General features: G+C 44.2%; 1 protein-coding gene across 2 annotated transcripts; it reads left to right on the forward strand.

The window, feature by feature from the left end:
• Positions 1-311: 311 nt before the first annotated feature.
• LOC124616367 (glycine-rich cell wall structural protein 1-like) lies at positions 312-11,459 on the forward strand. Of its 2 annotated transcripts, none has more exons than XM_047144677.1 (4): positions 312-364; positions 4,621-4,803; positions 7,236-7,479; positions 11,038-11,459. In XM_047144677.1, exons 1-4 carry the CDS (start codon positions 350-352, stop codon positions 11,142-11,144), a joined length of 549 nt encoding a protein of 182 aa, XP_047000633.1. In that variant the 5' UTR covers positions 312-349; the 3' UTR covers positions 11,145-11,459. The 2 variants fall into 2 exon arrangements, with proteins under 2 accessions (XP_047000633.1, XP_047000634.1); XM_047144678.1 differs by having other exon boundaries at positions 4,624-4,803.
• Positions 11,460-12,180: the final 721 nt, after the last annotated feature.

The raw sequence follows: 12,180 nt of genomic DNA on the forward strand, positions 1-12,180 counted from the left end.
ACATCAAAAGAGCTTCCCGTATGCCTACACAAAATCTCAGACAGGAGCCACTTTTATGTTACACGCAGCAGACTTCGAGTACTGATCCAAGTGATTTCTGCTTTAAGAGGAGCTGTGAGAGGCGGGCACAGCGGTAGCGAGATAGCGTGTCAGCGCGCCACCCCGGAGGCGCGGCTTCCACCCCCGGCCGGGTTTCGACACCGTGGCGGCGGGCGTGTTCTGATGATCCGGAACCGCCGCCTCCGTGGTGGCCACGGCGCGCGCCTATAAAAGCGCCGCCTCTGCTGGTCAGGGGCACCAGTGCGCTCCGCTCCACCACAAGAGCTCACCACTCCTCACCTGCTCCACAATGAGAACCGACAAGGTGAGCCGCTGCCGCCGCACCGTACCTCTCGCGTCATACGGCGCTCGTCTTTCTAGCTGTCGAGAAGTATCACTAGCAACAGAAATTCTTTTCCCTTACCACGTAAAAATCATAAAGTTGACCCCCACGAACCGGATCATCAAACATCTACATCCATACTCCGCAAGTCACCTGACGGTGTGTGGCGGAGGGTACCTTGAGTACCTCTATCGGTTCTCCCTTCTATTACAGTCTCGTATTGTTCGTGGAAAGAAGGATTGTCGGTATGCTTCTGTGTGGGCTCTAATCTCTCTGATTTTATCCTCATGGTCTCTTTGCGAGATATACGTAGGAGGGAGCAATATACTGCTTGACTCTTCGGTGAAGGTATGTTCTCGAAACTTTAACAAAAGCCCGTACCGTGCTACTGAGCGTCTCTCCTGCAGAGTCTTCCAATGGAGTTTATCTATCATCTCCGTAACGCTTTCGCAATTACTACATGATCTTGTAACGAAGCGCACTGCTCTCCGTTGGATCTTCTCTATCTCTTCTATCAACCCAATCTGGTACGGATCCCACACTGCTGAGCAGTATTCAAGCAGCTGGCGAACAAGCATACTGTAAGCTACTTCCTTTGTTTTCGGATTGCATTTCCTTAGGATTCTTCCAATGAATCTCAGTCTGGCATGTGCTTTACCGACGATCAACTTTATATGATCATTCCATTTTAAATCACTCCTAATGCGTACTCCCAGATAATTTGTGGCATTAACTGCTTCCAGTTGCTGACCTGCTATATTGTAGCTAAATGATAAGGGATCTTTTTTTCTTTGTATTCGCAGCACATTACACTTGTCTACATTGAGATTCAATTGCCATTCCCTGCACCATGCGTCAATTCGCTGCAGATGCTCCTGCATTTCAGTACAATTTTCCATTGTTACAACCTCTCGATGTACCACAGCATCATCCGCAAAAAGCCTCAGTGATCTTTCGATGTCATCCTAAAGGTCATTTATGCATTTATGTATATTGTGAATAGCAACTGTCCTACAACACTCCCCTGCGGCACACCTGAAATCACTCTTACTTCGAAAGACTTCTCTCCATTGAGAGTGACACGCAGCGTTCTGTTATGTAGGAACTCTTCAATCCAATCACACAATTGGTCTGATAGTCCACATTTAGCTAAATCTGAATGCTACATATGACGACCGAAGGCTAATGAAACTTTCATTTGAGCTTCCATTTTAGCCGCTGATTTCAGATTTTGTCAAAATTCTTACCTATCTGAAAGACTACAAGCAACTCTGGACGCATCTCCTTCAGTTACAAGTAGTCCTTCTGTCAGAATTGTTTAAAAATGTTTTCACTGGTGAATACCACAAACAGTATACCTACATCTATATTTACATTTCTACACACATACTACGCAAGCCACCATATGCTGCGTGGTGGAAAATACACTGTACCACTACTAGCCATTTCCTTTCCTATTCCATTCGCAAACAGAGCGAGGGAAAATCGACTGTCTATATGCCTCCGTGCGAACCTTTAATCCCTCTAATCTCATCTTCACGATTCTTACGCGAGATGTACTCTGATGACACTAAAATCGTTCTGCTGTCAGCCTCAGATGCCGGTTACCTAAATTTTCCCAGTAGCCCTTCTAGAAAAGAGCGTCGCCTTCCCTCTAATGATTTTTCCCTCCAATGATTTCCCCATTTGAGTTCTCGATGCACCTCTGTAGTACTTGCGTGTTTTTCGAACCTACCGGTAACAAATCTAGCAGCACGCCTCTGAATTACTTCGATGTCTCCCTTAAATCCGACCTGGTGCAGATCCCAAACACTAGAACAGTACGCAACAATGGGTCGCAGTAATGTCCTACATGTGGTCTCCTTTACAGATGACCCACACCTTCCTAAAATTCTCCCTTTAAACCGAAGTCGGCCATCCACGCTCGTTCCATTTCATATCGCTTTGCAACGTTACGCCCAGACATTTAAGCGAGTTGACTGTGTCAAGCAGCTCACTAGCAGTACTGTACCCGAACATTACAGGTTTCTTCTTCCTGTTCATCCGTATTAGCTTACAGTTTTCCACATTTAGAGCTAGTTGTCATTCACCACAGCAACTAGAAAGTTTGTCTAATTCGTCTTGTATCCTCCTACGGTCATTCAAAGACGACACTCTTCCACGTGCCATCGCACCATCCGCAAACAACTGCGGACTGCTGCTTAGCCTTTCCACCCCATCATTTGTGTATGGAGAAAAAACACCGGTCCTACCACACTTCCCTGGGGTATTCCTGATGATACCCTTGTCTCTGATGGACACTCGCGGTCGAGGACAGCATACTTGGTTCTGTAACTTAAAACAAGTACAGACGAAAATGCTGTGCGTTGCTTCTGTAGAAACATTACTTCCTTTTTAGGTGCTTTCCTTTGCGCCTCAGCACGTTACATTAGGAAATGAAATACTAAAAGTAGTAGAAAATTTTTGCTGTTTAGGTATCAAAATAAGTGGCGAAGACAGACGAGGATACCAAATAGCGACTGACAATATTTTCTAAAAAAAGAGAAATAGGTTACCAGCTTTCACCTGTTAGCATTTGTTCAAAATGCAGCCTTATATGGAAATGAAACGTTGACGATATACGGTGCAGAGAAGAGAACAACACAAACGTTTGAAATTTTATGTTGCAGATGACTGCTGAGGATTAGGCAGATCGAATAACTAATGTAGAGGTACTCAGTTATGTTGAGGAGAAAAGAGCTTTATGGCATAATCAGACTAAAATGAAGGCATGGACTGATAGGACACATCACTCTTCACAGTGTGAATGGAATCGCAAGTGGTCGTAAGGAAAATAAATCTAACAGTTTCGTGGAACACAAACCTATGAAAGTTGTAAAATTTATTGCGAAAATCATTCGCTGAATATTTGATTGGTGATTGTAATTTTCTATTGAATCATTTGGGCAAATGCGAGTGAATGGTTGGTCCCTAGAAGTTAACTTTACAAAAATCAAACGTTTCACTGTGGCGGATGATTGTGTGCTGTTAACTAAAACTTTAATAAATAGATAATTTGCGCGGTATTGCTGTTTGAGTGATCCATTGGACATTGGCTTTCAAGTGACATTTGTTCAGTTTAGCACTTCAATTTTACGTTCAATTTTTCAAGTTAGCTAGCGCACATAAGAAGTAGTTAACTGTGAAATACAGTCGCGTACCTGTCACTTCATACGGCGCTCATCTTTCTAATTGTCGAGAAAATTCTAGGCTCACTAGGAACGGTATCAGTCGCATAATGCAGTGCACACCTGATGTGGTATCGGCATTCTTTGTTGCCCTAACTGTGCTGCGTTTCGATACGTCTGACTTTGCGAGTCACGTTTTCTTCTTGAATACAAAAGTACGCGATGTACAAACTAAGAGCCACCAGCTGAAGGAGCCATACTAGTTTTCCAGATAGATAAATATGTCAGAGTCGGTCGAGTAACTTCGATTTGTGTCGATTCAGCCAAAGCCCAGAATGTCTTCAACGAGTTTGACAATAATAGGCTGCAGTACCTACGCAGTGATGAAGAGACTTGCACAGAACGGACTAGCTTGCAAAACAGGACGAAACCAGTCTTCGCACTGCAGACTGCAACAGCAACATTGCGTCCGCGGCTGGATTAGCAGGTCGTGGAGCACATTAAAATTCCTCCGCAACCGAGGTGCTAAAGTACGCTTGTGATGCGGCGCCCGACTCGAAAGTCAGCTGGTTCGAATTCCTGTGGTAAAATATTTTCGTTACCAGTATTTGACCGGCGGGGGAGCAGGGGCGATGGGGTAAAGTACCTGATCACCAGATTTTGTGCCAATTTCCTGGCTTACATGCCACGCCAATTCACAGCGTCTCATCAAGTGAGGGAATGTGATATTTTGGATGATGATCTGTCCGTCGGATTGGGAATTCAAGTTCGGCCGACCCCGTGGTGCTGCTCGAGAGTGATAGGCTACGTGCTGGCGCCGGGTTTCAGCCCCTCCCTTCTTGTTATCCATAACAACACAAACCCAACACTGCACTGTACAAGCTCTCATCATAACCATCCACTAGAAACAGATACACGCTTAACACTTCGTAACAGATCGGAGGAAGGCAGAGGGAAACCACCTCCACAAGGAACTCGCCTTGAACGGCGATTCAGGATTCCTGTATCTGGTAATTCCCTGAGTACGGGACTTCTTTGAGGGAAAATAACGGCCACTGTGGACTGCGCCAGCAGGTGGGAGCTCTGGCTGCGCTGCTGCTGTGCGGCCTGGCAGCTGCTGAGGTGGGCTACGGCAGGGGACCAGCCGGAGGCTTCGGAGGCGGCGCTGGCGGCGGAGGCTTCGGAGGCGGCGGCTTCGGAGGCGGCGGCGGCTTCGGTGGTGGCGGCGGCGGTGGTTTTGGAGACGGTGGTCCGGTAAGTCGTGCAGCGCAGCTACTGGCCTTGGCAGAGTTGACGCTGAGAAGTAAATGACTGCATTTTTGAAAGACATCATGACTACCTTTAGTTGCAGAAACTATTTAGTCAAAAACTCCACTGTTGTTATTCCGAACGACTGCCCATTCTGAAGTTCAGTTCTGGGATAATGTTTTACTTGAACACATCTCAAAATATTTAAAAATATCTGACATGCATAAACCGAGTATCTGTCCTAAGAGTCCAACTACCGCTCATCACACGTTTTGCGCAAAGCCCAGTGTCAAAAGAAACAGTTGGTTTGCTTCCCGTTACAAACAATTCAAATTTTAAAGCGGAACTTCACGGACCCATTCGACAGAGCGGTCCTAAGTAAGTCCAGTGCGAATTTGGTTTTATGTATTAACGTCGACAGTAAAACACGAAGAATAACAAATAATCCAGAAGCGACTCTCATGCCACTCTACCACCATGTCACTCAACCTCAGTCGCTGGTTGAGTGCTGATTATTCGTCCCGTTTTACTGTCGCCGTTAACACATACCGATAAAACGAAAATCGCGCTAGACTAATTTGAGACCACTCTATCGATTAGGCACATAAAATTCAGCTTTAGATATCATTTTCTTTGTAATTAGGGTCAACGGCGTTGACGAAATGGTGACACCGGTTCCCGTCACATCACCGAAGTTAAGCTCTGTCGGGCTGGGCTAACACTTGGATGGGTGACCATCCGGTTTGCCGAGCGCTGTCGACAAGTGTTGTGCACTCAGCCCTTGTAAGGCAAACTGAGGAGCTACTTGATTGGTAAGTAACGGCTCCGGCCTCGTAAACTGACATACGGCCGGGTGAGCGGTGTGCTGACCCTCCGTATCCGCGTCCAGTGACGCCTGTGGGCTGACGATGACACGACGGCCGGTCGGTACCATTGGGCCTTCGTGACCCGTTCGGGCGGAGTTTAGTTTAGTTCTTTGTAATGGGAAACAAACCGACGTTTTCCGTTGAATTTGGCCGTCGCATGAAACATCTGTTCAGCAGTATTTGTTTGAGTCGACTCTATATTCCAACAACGGAATGGCAAATGGTTCAAATGGCTCTGAGTGCTATGAGACTTAACATCTGTGGTCATCAGTCCCCTAGAACTTAGAACTACTTAAACCTAACTAACCTAAAGACATCACACACATCCATGCCCGAGCCAGGTCACGCGGTCCCAGACTGAAGCGCCTAAAACCGCACGGCCACACCGGCCGGCACGGAATTGCAAATGTCTTGCGAAGCACAAGAGAAAATACATCTAACGACTCTTCGGAGACACACCCCGTAGATCATCATCAATTTAAAAAAATTTACATGTGCACAAGTACAACATTTTCGCAGAACTGAATTTGAAATTGGCCAAAGGTCTGAAACTGCAGAAGTAGATTTTATGAATAAATGGTTTTACAGTCAAAGGCGACCTCGATATCTCCCAAAAACGAAACACTGCTACGAAAAATTAAGTGACTTCTCCATTCAGCTTCCATTCTACATTGGAGAACACCCGAGTCCATCGCTCTGACACAGGATTAAGTCATCGTGACGATATATTTTTCCGAGACCATCTAAGAAACACGTTCACTTGTCGATAAAAGAAAATACTTTAGAAAGTACTATTTCAGTAGCATTACTTGACAGAGTGAGCTATGAGGAATGAGTGATGCTCTAATTTCCTCTTAGAGACAGAAGAACATTTTTTCTTATAAATTTCTGTTCTTAATGAATAACTTCTTTTACATAGATAATCAAGCAAGCTCCTTGTAGGTGTGGAGCATTACGTTACTGTCAGTCCCATTGTCTTGGCAGGTATTACCCCCTCAAGAGTGAAATATTAGAAAAAAGCTGTCTCACTTACGTAAAATACTACGATGTAGCCTTTCCCCCTTCCCCTCTCAGTCTTTGTTCCACAGATCTGCTTATCATTCCATTTCTCTTGATCACTAACTACTGCTTCAAGGAAAAACTTCGAAATTTGCAAAGCAAATGAAAGTATAACGTATAAATAATGGATGAACCAATAACTTGTAATCCAGAGTCATTTTCCTGAGGAGCGTAGTCAATCACTTGAGTATTGAGGTCTATGTGTGCTGACGTTTCCGTCGATGTGCTATTTGGGAGGAGCACACATGAAATCATTGCCTAGTTACGCACCTAGAGGTATTTTCTTGGTGTTATCTTGTCGAAAGTGGACAAGCCTTGTAATTTCCTTCGCAGAATCATGTCACGCAAAAGTAGGGATGGTTTCATAATCAGCACACGACAGGTTTGCCTCCCCATCCTTATCCGACCAGGCTAGTGACAGCGGCTCAGACATCAATGAGACCACGGGTTCCCCCCTAATGTTAGGGCCGCGCCTTCAGTTCCGCATCGCTCCAGACGGCGTGTTGTCCGCAGGCGCAGCCGTACAGCTTCCAGTACGAGGTGCAGGATCCGTACTACGGCACCGACTTCGGCCAGCAGGAGAGCGGCCAGGGAGGCAACGTGCAGGGCACGTACCGCGTGCGGCTACCCGACGGGCGCGTGCAGTACGTGCGCTACCGCGCCAGCGACGCCACCGGCTACGTGGCCGACGTGCAGTACCAGGGCACGCCCACCTACCCGTCCGGCCCAGGGGCGGGAGGATTCGGCGGAGGAGCAGGTACGTGTCCGATCTCCAGCACTACGTGTGTCACAAACCTTTGGAGGTAAAACATTAAAGATCGAAAACGCAATACTCTGAGATAAGCAATCAACGGCTACCACCGATTTTTTGTTTTACTGCGACTCAAACGACTAACACTTTGCAGCAGTAACTTAGGTCATAGCAAATGTTCAATATTATGGCCTTCAGTCTAAATGCATGCATGCATAAATCACTGATTTGGTTCAAAATCATTCGAACCTATTACTTCGACACGTTTTTACTGGTAAGTATGGAAATATGGCTCAAGCTGTACTCTACACACTGTCTTTGTCGATGTGTACACTTCAGGGGCAATATGACCGTTGTTTGTAGATGAATCTTCTCCCACACTATCGAATAACATCTCCTCAAATTCTATTGTGCGAACAATTCTTTTTCAAGAATCTTGCTCAACTGTCTGTGGCTTGAATGAGGCCACGTATCTACGATGATACCCAATAAGAATAAAGTCTGTGGAGACACTTTCCTCTGTACTTTCGTTTGCTTTTTCGGATGCTGCATCCTGGTGCAATGTGCATTTAAATGGATCATGTGTGTTCTTGTAACTAGTAATGCTCGATCTTCAAACAGTCTTGAAAGGAAACGGTGGGGCGCAATGCAACGTGGACACATTACAGCCGATTGTGTACTGTTTTCAACGTATTACTGTCCAGCGTGAATGCAAAAATTTGGAAGTTTGTGGTAAGCTTCTATGTGACCAGACTGCTGAGGTCATGGGTCCCTAGGCTTATACACTACCTAATCTAACTAATCTAGATAAAACTAACTTACGCTAAGGACCACACACACACCCAAGCCCGAGGGAGGACTCGAACCTCCGACGGGGCAGCCGCGCGAACCATGACTAGGCCCTCTAGACCGCGCAGCTACCCCGCGCGGCGTCAATGCAGAAGTTAGTGGTTTGTCATGAAACAAGAGCCGTCGACAGGCATTTACTTCACACACATTGCTCACTCAAGAATTCATATCATCCAGTTATTCATTTCTGACCATAGTTTCCTGATCTCAAAATAGTTTTGCATCCTCCATCGTCTGTATAATTCAGATCCCGAAGACTTGTCACAGCTTCAGTAAGTCTTCATAATGTTTAACTAACATTTAAATAATACAGTGGGTCCGTAAATGTAAATTTTGCGCTGTTAGTAATTTCTTAAGCAAGCAGATCATTGATAAATGGAGACACTGAAACGACTGCAGTCACATTGTGTTTGTTAAAAATTTTAATGATCTTAATCGCAAGAGAATACAGTATGATTACCGGCTTAAGCTGACTGGCAACCATCCTCACATCCATGAAAATAAACGGAAATATTGCCTTTAGGAAAAATATATTTTTATAAAAGTTTTAAATCATAAAAAGTATAAAAAAATTATCACGCATACTAAAGAATCGGTAGCTATGTATAATGTTCCGTCTATTTTCTTATATCTGAGGAGGGATGTTAGTCAATCGAAACCTTTAATTATCAAATTGTAATTATATTTTGTTGTGGTCAAGACCATAAAAATGTTTAACAAATAGTATAAATCTCTGTGTCTCTTACATCGGACGATGTCGTGAAGTCTTAAAACATACTGTGTTTTGATCATGCTCATATCTTCGATAGAGCCAGCTCTCATAGTTCATGGGTAGTAGCAGAATCCACTACCATACACGTCCTAAAAACGGTGGAGATGCGTTTTCATTAGGAGTGGAAATAAATCGAGGTGGATTTCGCGGATATTCAGCCAGGTGACATCAAACAAATGGTGCCACATTTCAGCAAGCTCACGCGTTGTCTTCTACAGGCTTTCCTGATGACATTATTTTCCGCTGGCCGCCGTCTAAAATCACACTTTTCGGCCACCATTAACATGTGTATAAGAAAAAATGTCTTTTCAAGCTTTTGTTTAGTTTTTACGCTGGTGATATCATATGTGAAAGTAGAAAGAAAACTTTGGCAGTGGAGACTCTTCCATAGTGCAAGAAGCGCGAAGCCAAGTTAAAAGACCCAGAAAAATTAAAATTGCACCAGGTCGACAGATGAAATGCTTAAACTAAATTATTTTGAATTTTCAGTATTTTACCTTCCTGTTACAGAACTTACTGCCGAAATCTGTTCACATAGATGTACTGCAACATCTTAGTTACTTTTCAGTGAAGATAAAATTTTCACACTTACGTTTGAGCATCATCTAAGACATGCTGCCGTGAAAACCTCAGTTTAATACTAGGTTAGATCACTTGGAGAATGGACCTCGCCAAGGAACTTCTAGATTTATTCTTTACGCTCCATTTCGAATCGTGGATGTTTCGGCTACTTTCATTTCATTTAGCACTTCCCTCTTGCCTTTATGATTGCATGCATATGATATTCATTGTTTTCAGGACTCCGTGATAAATATTCCATTCGCCGTTGCCCCGTCAGAACATGTTCCACGAATAACATTACAATTTTTCTAAGATCGACTGTTCCTGTTCTAGTTTTCGCCAAGTTCGAAAAATGAAATTCGTGCATCATCCAATTTATTTAAGAAATCCAAACTTCTACATGAATATATGCAAGAACAAAAATGGTGGGTCATGGAAACCTACAGGTAGTCTGGCCATTCCTATGGAATACAACTTGCACTTGTCCAATTAATTAATCCAATATTTCTCTAATACTATATTTTACATTTCTCCACTTTATTCTCTTTACATTATCGATCTATCAAAGTTCATTTACTCATCTGTTTTAGGCCGATGTGTTCAGGAGAACAGCATTTAAATTGTATGAATGCAGAGTCTCGCGGCGATAACATTGAATAAAAATAACATTGAAATAAAAATTACCGCAAACACCCTGAATAGAGACGGTGGCTTGCAGCTCAGCGCTGCGCGGGATATAGCGATCGCGCGGTCGACGAGTGCACATCGAACGCCGACTCAAAACATGCCTATATATGGCAATGTCACGGGCACCAGCCGGAAGCTAGCGTATATAAGGGCGCACCAACAGCCCATTGGCGGTCATATCACTTGGAGTGCTTGGCCGAAAGCTCGTATAGTTTTAAGCAATTGACGCGGTTGGAAACCCGAGAACATTTTATTCAGCATTTCAATTCCTCACTTGGCCGCACTTATTTAGATTTTCTGAATTTTCCCGTATGTTATCTGGGACGACTGTTGAGTCGATTCTTTCAACATCACGTCCTTCTTGCTTTCCGATCCTTTTCTACCGATCTCTGTTTTGTCGCTGTCGACAGAGTGTGAAATTTCTACGTTAACTCCTATCTTCTTCCAGCAAATTGCCGCATTCGTTCGTCCTCCTAGACTGCATCCTGCTTGATAGTGATGTGTACTAAATTCCGCTTAACAAAATTATTTTATTACATTTTTCCAGCCTTGCGACACAAAAATGGTATCAGAACCGGTTTCGACTTCATTCCTTTCCGAGGCTGGAAAAATACAACAAAATAATTTTTTATACAAGTACAGTGTTCTTGTAGGTATGAATGCCCATTCTAAATATTAATCGTTGATGGCGACAGGTGGCGGCGGAGGTTTTGGCAGACCCGGAGGCGGCTTCGGTGGACCTGGAGGCGGAGGTTTCGGAGGCCCTGGCTCCAACACGTACCTCCCTCCTGTCGGCAAGTAGACGGCCGTCAAATGCAGAAGCCACACGGGTACGGCGAGACTTGGAAGACCACAGCCGCAGGGCTCACGCAGCACAGCACCGGTTCCACGTTAGAAGCTTCCACCACCCACACAGATGCGCTAGAGAGGCGATCAGACTGTGAAATACCATGTTGCTCGCACGGAGCAAAACAGTTTCCACGGTGGATACTCCGTCGAGTGTGCTGCGTAACCCACATTAGTCGATAATTTTGTAACTATTAACACTGTTGAAAATGGTTTTATGTATATTTGTACTAGTAACGCAGAAACGGCAATAAACGGTATCGCCTGCATATGTTGCCTTTTGATTTATTTACACTAATCTCGTCCTATGTCGAAAAAGGCACCTGGAGTAGACGACAAGCCTTCAGAACCATTGTGATCCTTGCGAGAACATACCACGATAAAACTACTGCATCTAGTATAAAAGATATAGAGGACTGAAAAAATATCCTGAGATTTCAAGAAGAATATACAATTGATGAAAATCTCTAGGGTTTCCAGCCGAACTGCAGCGTTACGGCAACGTCTCGACAAGTGTGGAAGACTTCGCCAGAACATGATGAGTATGATGCTCATCGAAACGTCGCGATAACTTAACGCTGCCACCCGTCAGGAAAACCGTGAGCTTTTTATCATTTTCTATGCACACGAAGAGTCTCTGTTCACAAGAATATAGTAGTTCCAATTCCAATGGAAGCTGGTGGCGACAGTAACGAATATAATAGAATCATCCGTTTAATTAGTCATGGTTGACACAAATTATCTACAGGAGTATAGAAAAACTGGTGCAAGCCGATCAAACGAAGATCAGTTTAGGTTCCGGAGTAATGTAGGATAACACAAATACGACTTATCTTAGATGATAGACTGAATAAAGGCAAACATACATTACTTTTATAGCATTTGCAATTAGATTAGAAAATGAAACACTAAAAGTAACTGCTTAGTTTTTGTACTTTGGCGCAAAAATAACTGGTGCTAGCAGAAGAAGAGAGGAAATAAAGTGCAGTTTG

This window comes from Schistocerca americana, chromosome 5 (assembly GCF_021461395.2).
Source record: "Schistocerca americana isolate TAMUIC-IGC-003095 chromosome 5, iqSchAmer2.1, whole genome shotgun sequence".
NCBI lineage: Eukaryota > Metazoa > Arthropoda > Insecta > Orthoptera > Acrididae > Schistocerca > Schistocerca americana.

Coding starts and splice junctions, on each gene's coding strand:
- LOC124616367 (XM_047144677.1), top strand. Junction 4,804..7,235: donor GTTTTGGAGACGGTGGTCCG/GTAAGTCGTGCA, acceptor TGTTGTCCGCAG/GCGCAGCCGTACAGCTTCCA. Junction 7,480..11,037: donor AGGATTCGGCGGAGGAGCAG/GTACGTGTCCGA, acceptor TGATGGCGACAG/GTGGCGGCGGAGGTTTTGGC.